At 38.7% G+C, this 12,711-nt stretch overlaps 1 protein-coding gene across 1 annotated transcript in view; it reads right to left on the bottom strand.

The window, feature by feature from the left end:
• cald1b (caldesmon 1b) overlaps positions 1–12,711 on the bottom strand; it is a 31,353-nt gene that overhangs the window by 11,317 nt on the left and 7,325 nt on the right. The window contains exons 2-11 of the mRNA XM_044356505.1: positions 9,027–9,129; positions 4,654–4,779; positions 2,946–3,279; positions 2,776–2,817; positions 2,212–2,685; positions 2,047–2,175; positions 1,608–1,643; positions 1,449–1,516; positions 368–614; positions 47–172 (exon numbers count right to left, since the gene is read on the bottom strand). Coding sequence (XP_044212440.1) covers positions 47–172; positions 368–614; positions 1,449–1,516; positions 1,608–1,643; positions 2,047–2,175; positions 2,212–2,685; positions 2,776–2,817; positions 2,946–3,279; positions 4,654–4,779; positions 9,027–9,129 — 1,685 coding nt within the window. The remainder of the gene's footprint in view (positions 1–46; positions 173–367; positions 615–1,448; positions 1,517–1,607; positions 1,644–2,046; positions 2,176–2,211; positions 2,686–2,775; positions 2,818–2,945; positions 3,280–4,653; positions 4,780–9,026; positions 9,130–12,711) is intronic.

The raw sequence follows: 12,711 nt of genomic DNA, 5'->3' as shown, positions 1-12,711 counted from the left end.
TCTGTTGTGCTGGAGACCTTCTGGAACAACTTTAACTCTACCTCACCTTAGAGGAGCCTTTGGGACTGACAGCAAAGCTGGGTTTGACAGACTCTTCCTCCATCTGCTTCTTCTTCTCTGCAGCCTCCGCCCTCCTCTTCTCTATCTCCTCTTTCATCCTCTTCCTCTCCTCCTGTTACAAAAAACACAACTTTCTGTCACACTTTTGTCATTGGTTACAAACAAATTGCCCTCAGAGTGAGTCTTTCTCTCTGACCAATGATAAATGACATACAACCAAATCAAAATTATGATTTTCACCTTCCAAAATAGTTTTAACAATGTGGAATATTTGCAGTTAATTCCTTAATGTTAAGTCCATCCCCACCTGTTCTTTGTTTTTCTTGTCCTCCAGCTCTTGTTTCTTCTGCTTCTCCTCCTCCTCTAGGATCTTCTTCCTCTCCTCTCTCTTCTTCTTCAGCTCCTCCAGCTCAGCCTCCGCACCCTGCTGCTTCTGTTTCATCTTCTCAAATTCTTCACTTTCCGCATTGTTTCGCCGGCGCTTCAGCTCCTGCAGCTTACGCTCAGCCTCCTGTTGCTCCGCACTGTCTGCCTTGGAAGAGGGAACGTTGTCCCTGGTTGCAAACACACAAAATTACTCAATGCAACACACATGTACACATACACACATCCTCCTTAAATATATTAAATGAGCTGAAACTAATAAAGAGTTCATCATCAGAACACAGAGGGTATTTTTTCTAGGAATGAGAGTGTATTTTGTTTTTTAGGACAAGAGTCATTCCAGTCTAAATGTGCACACCAAAGCTTTGTGAGTCTTTATTTAGGCACAATGGCACTTTTAGCATGATATTTACCATGATCACCATCTTAGTGTCGCATGTTGGCTTATTAGCATTTTCTAAATGGTACAAAACACATTGTGTATCTGAGGCTGATGGGAATGTCATTAGTTTTGTAGGTATTTTGTCACATATTGGACAAATGATGGTGCTTAATGAAACGTCAGGGGATCACCAAAGTCATTCCAATTCCCTCTGGGGGGACATGATTATATGTACCAAATTTAGTAGTATTCCATCCAATAGTTTTCCAGATATTTCACTCCAAACCACAAAGGTCAACCCCATGGTGACAAGGAAAACTCGGGGGATTACCAAAGTCATTAGGACTCATCCTCTGGGGACCATGAATGTCTGTACAAAATGTCGTGGCAACCATCCAGCAGCTGTTGAGATATTTTTAGTCAAGACCAAAATGGCGGAATGACCACCATTGCCATCCGCAGGGCTTTAAAAAATACATCTGAATTTCCAAAGTCGGCCTCTTATCCAAAGTCTTAATGTAATAGCAAGAACAAGAACATACAAAGATGGAAAGGATTAGACTTTGAAAGGTGTTTTAAACGTATACTGTCATACTGGTTTGAGCAATCTGGCAAGCTTTACCTTGATGTCTTCTCTGTTTTCTTGAGTTTATTCTCAATGAGAGCTCCATTCTGTTTGGCTGGTTCATTCTTGCAAAAAGGGAAAAAAAGTTAGATGTCAAAAAACAGTTCCTAAACATATCTTTGATACTGATACTTTTATATTCAACTTTTATCTTACCTTTTCTTTAAAACCAAATTTCTTCAGCTTCTCCTCCTTCGTACACACAGAAGACAGAAATAGAGCAAAATTAATAAAATAATGAGAACAGCTGGACCCGTTGAGACACATAATGTCAAAGACCCCACAATAAAGCTTCAGTATGAAACACTGCTGCAGTCAAAAGCCTGGCAGTGAATGCGATACAGATGTATGTTGAAGACACATCACACTATGACATCCACCTCTTTTATCCTTGTGACTAGCAAAAACACTGTGATCTGTGACCACTGCAAAATTCAATCATACAGAAAATATCTGCGAAGTGAGAACACAGCCTGGACCAAATCAAATGTGGTCCCCATTGTCACTTAATCTTTACTGTACAAATGGGGACATCAATTCCAGTGTTTTTTTGAAGTGACATTTGGTGGAAAAAAAATATAAATCACATCAATACCTCCTCTTTCTTCTTCTTCTCTTCCAGTCCCTTCTTTTTGAGCTTGTCCTCTTCCTCTTTCTTCTTCTTCTCTTCCATCTCTTTCTTTTTGAGCTTGTCCTCCTCCTCTTTCTTCTTCTTCTCTTCAGCCTCCTTTTTCCGCTTTTCCTCCTCCTCTTTCTTCTTTTTCTCCTCCAGCTCTTTCTTCTTCTTCTTTTCTTCCTCCTCCTTTTTCCTCTTCTCTTCCATTTCTATCTTGCGTTTTTCCTCCTCTTCCATCTTCTTCTTTTCCTCCATCTCCTTTTTCTGTTTTTGCTCTTCTTCTTCTTTTTTCTTGCTTTCCTCCATTTCCCTTTTCTGTTTTTCTTCTTCCTCTTTTCTCAGCCTCTCTTCCTTTTCTTTTTGTTGTCCTTCCTCTTCTGCTCTCTTCTTGCTTTCCTCCTCTTCCTTTAGCTGCCTTTCTTCTTCTTCCTTTTTGAGCTTTTCCTCCGTTTCCCTTTTTTGCCTTTCCTCCTCCTCTATCCTCTGCTTTTCTTCCATTTCTTTCTGCTGTCTTTCCTCTTCTTCTTTTCTTTTCCTTTCTTCTTCCTCCTTATCAACATCAGGAACAGCCTCCTCTTCAGCATCTTTCTTTGCTAAATCGGGCTGCTCGACTTCCTCCTATAAAATAAGTTGTATGTGTTTTCTGTCAATTTCTGTACATACGTCAACAAAATAAAGTTAGCAGAAAGCTCAGATAAGAGTCCAAACCTCATTTCTTGTGGTCGGTGTGCTCGATACCTCAACAGATTCCTGCAAAGAGAAAAAAACACCAGCTAGGAACAGAATAATGTCACCCTATACAGTCTTCTGCATATAACATATTCCCGCTAACTTAAATACACATTCTGATATAGATAATGCCAGATAATCATCTTTACCTTCTCCTCTTCCTTCTTGTGTTCTTCCTCTTTCCTCCAGGAGTTAGTATCAGCGTCTGCCACCTCCTCTTGGGCTGGTTTCTCCTCCTTTTCCTCCTCCTTTTCCTCTGTTTGTTGCTGTGTGCTGCTGCTGATGGAGGACTGCTCTTCTAGCGTGCTATCTGTGCCGTTGGTGGTGCCAATAGTGGGGTCAAGCTCCTTCTGTCTCTCCAGGGCCTCCTGCATTCTCCTCTTCCTGCGCTCCTCCCTCTTGGCTAGGCGCTCCAGCAAAGCCTGGTCATCATCTGTACCTTCAGCGCCGGTGGTGGTAGTGGAGGATTCACTCACTGTCTCACTGTAAAGATATGAAAACCACTTGTTCATGAGCCCAATCCAAGTCAAATCTCCAAATCCCCATTGCAATCAAACCTCTTGTACGATGAAGCGTGATGAATCCACATCTTTGATTGGATCTTTGTGTTGTGGCTAACCAGGGGAAGTATCAATCAAAAAAACCACTCAACCATTGGAAGAAGTCCCCGAATCTGTGGCTGGAGGCGATTATCAATTCCAAGAGTTTAAAATTGGCACTTGTGTTGCTGCGAAGACTGTTTTTCCCAAACAATGTCTAAGACTGATTGAATTAATGTGGATAAAGAAACACATTTTCCCAGTGCTAGATAGGCTGTATACATAAATTTGCCTGATTCAAAAACATTTCCCAGCTGTTTAAACTGTCTTCACTGTAGACTTTAAGACAGTTAGATTGGCCATGATTACAGCTGCAACGATAAGTTGATTAATCAAATAGTCAACAACTATTAAATTAATCGGCAGCAATTTTGATAATTGATTAATTGTTTTTTAAGAACACTGCTTCTCAAATGTGATTTTTTTGCTGGTTTCTTTAGTCTTCTGTGACAGTAAACTGAATATCTTTGGGTTATGAGAAGTGTAAAAATATTTTCATTTCATTATGAAACTGTGATGGGACACTCACAGTGTGCCAGCGCGGCTCAAGTCATAGCTCAGTATGACAACCCCCAAAACAATGGAAAAACACCATAATGTTAGCAGAGCAGAGCAGTGAACTCGCTCGCTGTGCGTGGAGGTGATCCCCATATAGAGAAATCTGTACTAATATATAATGTCTTCATATACATATAAAGAAATTATATATATATATAATGAAATTGGTGGTTTGTGGTGGATAAACATTGACCACAGTCCAATATTTGAGAAAAAAGTGAGGTAATTCAATCTGAACACACCATTGTGCTGTATCTGTTAAAAACTGTGGCCTTGAGGTGAGAAAATAATTGACTGACTTTCTCTATACAACAGAACTCAGCCCAAAGATTTATAACAGCTAAAAACAACTAACTGATAAATAACATCAATTTCTGTGTGATATTGTTTGTTTCAGTACAGTTAGTGATGTTTCAAAAGCCACTAAAATCATATAATTTGGACAGCTGTCCTGTTGGAGAGCTAGCTTTGTTACTAGTGATGAAATTATTGAAACCAAAACCATTCACCTTTGCAACAAAAATAGACTCAACTGCTCTTTTTCTCTGTTTTGGTGTACAGGCAGTTTGTTGGGTAACTTTACTCTGAAGACAGCAATTACAACAAAAGTCAAAAGTCTGTTTCTTTGTCTTAAAATCTGAATGACGCCTCCAAGTTCCCCTGGTTTGCCACACTACATGCACTGAATATGATTTTGTACCTGTTAGTGTTGATCACATCACCAGTTCCAGACGGCTCCATGTCCCTCATCTTCTTCCTCTCCTCCCTTGCACGTCTCCTTTGCTCCCGAGCTTCCTCATCATCATCATCATTGGTGTAACCCCCCCTGAAACATCATACATACAACTACACATTACAGTACATGTTAAAATACAATGTGTTAGTTAAAGAATCTGATTATGTTTCTGTATTTTACTCTAAAATGAGACACCAATTCAAAACAAAAACTTAATGCCAATACTTCTAAGGAACTGAAAACAGTGAAGTTGTGCCATCAGTTACATAAAGTATATTTTGAGGTTGTAATCATCAGTATTATTGCCTGCAGGTTGCAAAACTTTCCTAAAATAGATCTTTATTAACAAATGTAAGGCAAAGAGAGGCAAATTTATTTGTATAGCACATTTCTTAAACAGAGGCAATACAAAGTCTTTTAGATAATACATTAAAAACTAAAAAAAACATAAAACATTAAAATGCTAATTAAAAGAACAAAAACAGCATTCATGATTATACATTTTAATATAACCAGAAAATCACCCATACACTTTTAAACCAGAACAAGAAAACATATTACAAGATGTTGTAAAGTAACTTTGTTTTTAGTGATGTAAATTTATGTCGGTAGCTTCATACCAATATACTAATCCACTTGAGCCAGTGGTTTCTAACCTTTTTGGCTTGTGACCCCTTAAAATAAAATGTATGCCTACTTGTGACCCTTGATCCCAGGTTATGGCCTTTGTGTGGACATGCAGTATGTTGTAAGCTGATCAACCAAAAAAGGATTTTCCCTCTCCGATTGTTCCATTTAAATAAATAGTGGTTCCCCCCAAGTTGGGAACCACTGATATAATCCATACTGTCTCAAAATGACCTCAAAGGACATGATGGAGATGGGAGATGCCACAATAGAGGGAAAACAGACTAAGAAATAATAAGAAGCACACACTCTACATGTGTCTGAGATCCAAATGTCACATTGGATAAATTGAGAATATTTGAACAAAATGATCCTCTTAGCATCTAATAATGTAACAAGCACATCGAATTGGAGACAAAAACACTGCCGGCAAGAAACAGAGTAAAAAAAAACAAAGAAGATAAAGAGATAAAGATGAAGACAAAATCACCAACACAACATGAAAAAAAAACTTTCTGGAAAACAAATTTTCTCAATTATAGAGATGAGAAGGTTTGGAAACGGTGCCAAAATCTTTGCCCGCTATCCTCCCCATCTCTCTCACATCCTGCTGTTGACCTTCATCCAACTGTTAGTACATCCACACACAGTCAGAGTTTGAGCATGCCAGGCTGTATCTTTCCAAGCATTACCAGGCTTTATGAGGCAGGGAGAGAGCTTGAAATGGCCCATTGATAGAGCATGGGTATTATTTCCCTCTGCTCTTCCTGAATCCGCAACACAATGATTTACAGATGTTGCGTGAGGAAGAGGTGGATGGGAACCACAAGAATCCTTTCTGTCTTTAAAACAGAAACAAAGACCCAAACGAGGCGGAAATCCAACAAATCCTCAGGCAAGGCACATCCAAATGGCATAGGTCGCCCAGAGAAATCATTGAGGAAGTAATTCAATTAGATATTACTCCACCCAAAGCCAGAGGCCTACTGTGAGAGGTCTGTCAAAATGTTACAGTTACATTTCCAGATGACCGTCCTGAGGGACATGAAACATAATAAATAGAGGGAGAGAACGTGATGAGGTCTGCTTGGCTAACAGGAGGACTGAGTGAGATGAAGAAAAGAGACTAAAAGCTCCACTCAAGCTGTCAGAGTCTGAAGCATTCACAGAAGGCTGAAATAAAAATGGCAGTCAAAACATTCCAGCGTCTGCAGCATTTCCACGGGCTGCAGAGAGGAGCTGAGAGTCGGGAGAAGCTGGGTTGGCACAACTGGCAGGGTTGGCTGCAAAGACTGTGAGAAAATTGCGAGGAACGTTGTTTTCACTGGCGCTCTGATGGTACATCTGATATGATGCAGTAGCACACAGAAATGGACCTCTGAACTGGCAGAAAATTATTTGTGTCGAGTTGTGATTGATTGATCAGATCATGAATAAATTTCACTATCATCCCTTAAAGGATGTTCTATGTCTTTAATAAATCTCATGAAAAGCCCAAAACCACTGGGGCACTGTAGATTTAACAAAAATTACTCAAACACGAGCAAAATGTGCTTTTTGGGGGGGACTATTTTCAGCTGCGGAGCAATACAGATTCCGTGAACTAGTGAGTATCTACTGCAGCAGTACAGCGTATGTGGGTCTGATTAAAAGTAAATTACAAAGCCACTGTTAATTGTAATTAAAGAACATGTTACCCATGTAACCATTGATGTGTTTTAATAGTTTTTGAGCAATAGTGCAACTCTTTGGCATAGAGGAATAAACTATATCTTTGACTACACAGGCAGCGCTTATTAGAGGGATCAATTCATTGTTGGTTTTGTTTTTTTAATGGGATTTGTTGACAATAAGAAACACATATATTCCACCATCACCCAACTTTTGGACTATGCAACACTGAATAGTGAAGTTAAATTAAAAGTATGAATAAAGCATATTAAAGGTAATATGCAATATCAATGGTGCTGTAACAAATGCCCATGCGGTAAAATCTGCACAGAATTTCTTTTATCTTGACTAGAAAAATTACCAGAGCAAATTTATGAATGAGTATTGGGATGGGACACTTTGATATCAACATGTTCCATGTTTTCAGAAATACCTCTTTTCCCTCTTTTCTGAAGTCTAAAAACAGACAGATTGATTGCTGAGAAGTCTGGATCTAAAACCATGGTAAATGGTAAATGGACTGCATTTATATAGCACCTTACTAGTCTTCTGACCACTCGCTCAAAGCTCTTTACACATTCCAGCATTCACTCATTCACACACACATTCATACACTGATGGCAGAGGATGCCAAGCATCATGAGGAGTTTCTAACGCTCATTCATACACCAGTGGCACAGCCTTCAGAGGCAGTTTGGGGTTGAGTATCGTGCCCAAGAACGCTTTAACATGTGGACTAGAGGAGCCAGGGGTCGAACTGCCGATCTCTCGATTAGTGGACGACCTGCTATACCTCTGAGCCTCAGCCGCCACTTAAATCATCAAATCCATTTGCTGTATCTCTTTGATTAATCTTGAGAGTTTAATATCTGTTTGCTCATCTAATCACAACGTGTCCCAATGTATGAAGCTTATTTTAAGAGGCTCAGTAATCAAGCAGCAGCTTACAGCCACAGGTGTCTGCAGTTATGCAAATTACTCAGTTAATTAGTTACCCTGAGATGAGATCCCCAAGCGTTAAATTGTTTTATTATCAAACTGTAGCTCCTGAACTACTTGAGTTGTACTTACAGCATATTTCTACTTGTTTTAACTTTTGAAAACATTCCACTTTGAGTTTTTTCTGTTTTTTCCTGTTTTCTCTTAAAGTTTTACATCACTGTAGATGATGCTCCTTTGGTTCTTATGATATGAAATACAGTCCACATAATAAGACCTCCAACTTCACACTCATCACTGCACATTATTAAACCACAGCAGATGTCAGCCGTGACTTTATAACAGTGTTGTAATATTTATTTATTTATATTTATAAGACAAAGGGATGGAGAGACAACAGAGAGCGAGAGACAGATCCAAATAGCATTCTGCTGCGCCATGAGACACACAAATACTTACAACTCCCTCATGCACACACACACACACACACACACACACACACACACACACACACACACACACACAGACACTTATACTGTACACACAAAGTAAAACTTAATCACTGTAGCATCTTTGACTAATATGTTATTAAAGCAGAAAGAATAAGAAAAAACAACAGAGGATAGTAAATAACATTTTTTTAGTATGTTCTTGACCACCCCTAAAATTGTTCGTTACACTGTGGTGAAAAGAAATTGTTTTCTAGATGCATCACAAAGTTAACTTTATGATTTAACTAGGATATTTTCCACTAGATTAAAGTATACCCGCACCACACGACACAGTAAATGTGGGACTTCCCTCCAGCTGCTTTCTCATAACTTTGGCAACAACTGCAGATGTGGTTTATAAAAGTGGGAAATGTCATCCCCTGCTGATCCAGTATGGTGCGCTGAAGCTGATAATTTAGCAGTTTGTTTTGTCAGTAGTGAGTCAAACACCGATTAAACTAATGAGGCTTTGATTTAAGATGTGGGGCAGAATGTCCTCAGTCCTTTTGTATGTCTCATTAACTCATGCAGTCTTCTTTTGTGAATTAACTGGTGTATGCATGTGTTCATTTGTACATAAGTTTATATGTTACAGGAGGGATCACTCACTTTTCAGTCTCGATGCGCATCTGCTCTCTCCTCTGCCTCCTCTGCTCCATGCGGCGATCAAAGTCATCATCCATGATGTTCAAAAGATTCTCCTCTCTTTTCACTGAAAGAAACAAGTGTGATATCAGATCATGTGTTCAAAAGTCACTCGACTACTCATCAGTCATCAGTCCATCCGTCCTACATCTTCTAACAATCCTCTCTACATCTAATCTTCTGATTGCTACAGTAGATTACACATTTTTTTTGACAGTCTGAGTGCAGCAGAACTCTGCAAAGAATTCATTTAAATTCATCATCACAGCAATTTCACAGTTTTGTGACGTATTATACTATATACTTTTTTTATACTACTACTCAATAAAAATGAAATTAATAAAATTAGCTCTAAATCAGAGGAAACACATCAAGATACAGAGGACCACCCAAGACAGCTTCATGACATGAATAAAAAATAAAAAAAATACAGTTCCTGTTGATTTACAGTACCGTAGCAGTAGCTGAAGTTTAGACCATGGACAGCAGTGTCTCCCCTCTCTTCATATATCAACTTCTACAGTCTGGTTTATATCTCAGCCCTTCTGCTGCACAAAGAATTCCTGCTTGTTCTTTCAGCGACTTAAACTACCAGAAAAGGCAAAGCCTGCCTCTCTGCTCCCTCACTTTCTCTCTCAGCCTCCCTCCTCCTCCTCAACCTGACTGCTGCTCTCTCTCCCTCTCTCTTGGTCTCACTTCTCCCTCCCTGATCTCTGACTTCAGACGCTTTCTCACACTATTTGCCTTTGTTTGTGTTGTCTTATCTTGCTTTCTGTACTCACTATGTCTGTCTGATGTATCTTAGCTCTTGTGAAATGCGTTTATGTACTCCAGTTTCCCCTCTTCTAAATTTATGCACTCCTCAAAAGCTCTACCTTTGACCCTTATCTTGTCCTCCAGACTTCTCTCTCTCCTGCTTAACCTGCTTCCTTATATGTCTTTTGTTTACAGAGCCAGTGCATACTCATCTATTTGTGCCACACATGAGCCATTAAATGTAAAATCCACTCAAATTGATTTTAAATCAACAGATTAACAATTCAAGCACTGTGTCAGTGTGGCCTTTGCTCCAAACCACCAACCAGGTTCTTGTGCACATACTACCGAAAAAAATGCATTTTAAATTTTTAGTGAGCATATTTTTATGATATCTGTCATGCAGATCTGGAACTTGACCTGGTTTTTCATCAAATTTACATAATTTTACTGTAATACAAAATTATGGGAAAATTAAAATAACTTTATCAAAACATTTCTAAACTTTCAGTGCTAAAGGTGCAGCCTGAAAGCCAAATCTGCTGATTGACTGGCAGAATTTGAGACCACAGAGGAATCTGTGCATGAGAAAAACACTATTCTGATTATTATTTGTTCTCGCTTGCAAATGCTTGTGACGATGCCTCCGGCTTTTTGGAAAGTCTTAACTCCTTGGAAAATCACCTCACTGCTTCTTTCTCCATAAAAAAACTGACATGAGAAGGACTTGATCAAAAAAGGGGGTTTTGATGACCTCTGGTCTTTAATTTTGGACACGTGTTTCTTTCAAAAGGATATCCTCATTTTAACAAGACTACTTGTTTAAATAAAGAATTAACTAACTACCTAACCTCATTTCCTGATTGGAGATGGAGACTCAAAGATCCACCAGGCGGCCGAGGCTACAAAACAGCTTTATTTGAATTTTAGAAGCTGGACAGATAGAGCACCCCTCATTCATCATAATAATCTGTGAATGCTTCACTCCCTCTGCTTCTGTTTAGTGCAGGTTTACTGAAACTCCATGGCATCCCTCTGACGTCAGACATGACAAAGTGTGCATGTAAAATTCATTACAGATTCTTCGTTATAGATAAAAGTCTTCTAAGTGTCTGCCAAAGTACATAATCTGCAATCCAGAGTGCATCTACACCAATCAATCTACAACCCAAAGCCTCTAATAAAGTGATAATAAATCTGTATTTTGGCCTGCAGCGGTGGGGGTAATTTCCCAAAGCTGAGTCACTTACTGTATGTAATACATGTAATGTAAGTTTAATGTAAAGAAAACATCATCCTGTGCCAAGTCACTAACTGCAAAACTCTTTGTGGCTCATATAGAGCACTCAGGGATGAGATGGATTTCTGTGAATATGAGTGTATAGACTTAGATGTAATAGCATTTTCCAGTCTATAATATTTATCTGTGGCCCTTTAAACATCTTGTGTAGCCATAAGTTAACACCTTTAACCTCAAGAGCCAATTCCAAACCCCTGCCAATAAAAACCTTTCATCAATTGATCTTTTTGTTTAACATGAAACACTAACACGGCTGCACAATAAGCAGCTGCCATCAACCATCTTGTTTAAGTCTGTACGAACAATCTGCCAGTAACTCCAGCCAACAGATACAGTACGCTGCAGTGTGAAAATACAGAGACACTGGAGGAAGTGTGATTTCAGAAAAGCTAGAAATTCTGTCCCACTCTGAGGACGAAGGAAAATGCGAACCCGACAAAAACTTCCAGACGTTTTGGCTCAGTAAATGTGAGGAAAATAAATCTAAAATGTTCCTCCTTTACACTCATAATTTCCTGTGTATGTTTGAAAGTACAAGTGCAGTTTAAGAGAAGATACCGATACTTGATCTTGATTAACAAAAGGTTCATAATGTAATTGCTGTAATATTGCTGCAATGCAGTCAGTCTAACACACAAAGCCCTGTAGGTAATGTCAGAGAGTTAAAACAGTAGTTCTGATTAGTACTCAGAGATAAATGTATTTCTTTAACTATATCTCTGATGCAGTTTGGACTTATACGGTAAATTTAGCATAATTTAGTTCAATTACTGGATGGCTTGTGTTAAAGAAATACACTTCCAAACTTCCCAAGATGATTTTACGCTCAAACAAAACTACATTTTTTCAAGTTTACATATTTACTGTATAAAAATTTCACCATAAATAGAGAAATTAACTGTACAACCCACCTACATTAGAGTAAGTCAGCTTTGTCCAGCTAATACAAACAGAAAGTTAACACAGCTTCACTATTGAGATATCAATCTAGGAAATTCATGTTGTAGAGCAAAAAATTTGCATCAAAAAAATTCAACATTAAAGGATATTTTTACGATTTTTCCCAGTTTATCTTGAAACAGGTGCCCATATGAACACTGAAACAGGTTTGAATTGCTGTAATCATTCATCCTGTTCATACTGGCCATTAAAAGATCCCCTCCTGACATGCTTCCAATATAAGAGATGTGGGACAAAATCCGCAGTCCTTGTTCTAAACTTAAGTTGAAGCTAATATGAGGCTTCACCAGCCTGAATAAGACAAATCATATGGCTGTCTTCCAAAGTCTCTCTCTGTGTCACTATCCCTCCACTGCAGCTAAGAATAGAAACACAAAGAGGGAATTTTGTACCAAAAAGACTTTGGACGATATCTGCTTGATCTCCCATCACTTACTGTACATTGGAAGCTCATTAGGAAGGAATATTTAATGGCCAGTATGAACAGGAGGAATGATTAAAGAAAGCAAAAAATAGTTTTAAATACAATACAGGCACCTGACTATTGTTTTAGATAGTCTTGAAAACATCTGAACCTATCCTTGTTCACAATTTTTTTGTTCCCAGATTCTAGACTGATGAGGTTTGTTATAA

Source organism: Thunnus albacares, chromosome 7 (assembly GCF_914725855.1).
Source record: "Thunnus albacares chromosome 7, fThuAlb1.1, whole genome shotgun sequence".
In the NCBI taxonomy this organism is placed as follows: domain Eukaryota; kingdom Metazoa; phylum Chordata; class Actinopteri; order Scombriformes; family Scombridae; genus Thunnus; species Thunnus albacares.
This window is presented reverse-complemented; position numbering and strand designations above follow the sequence as displayed.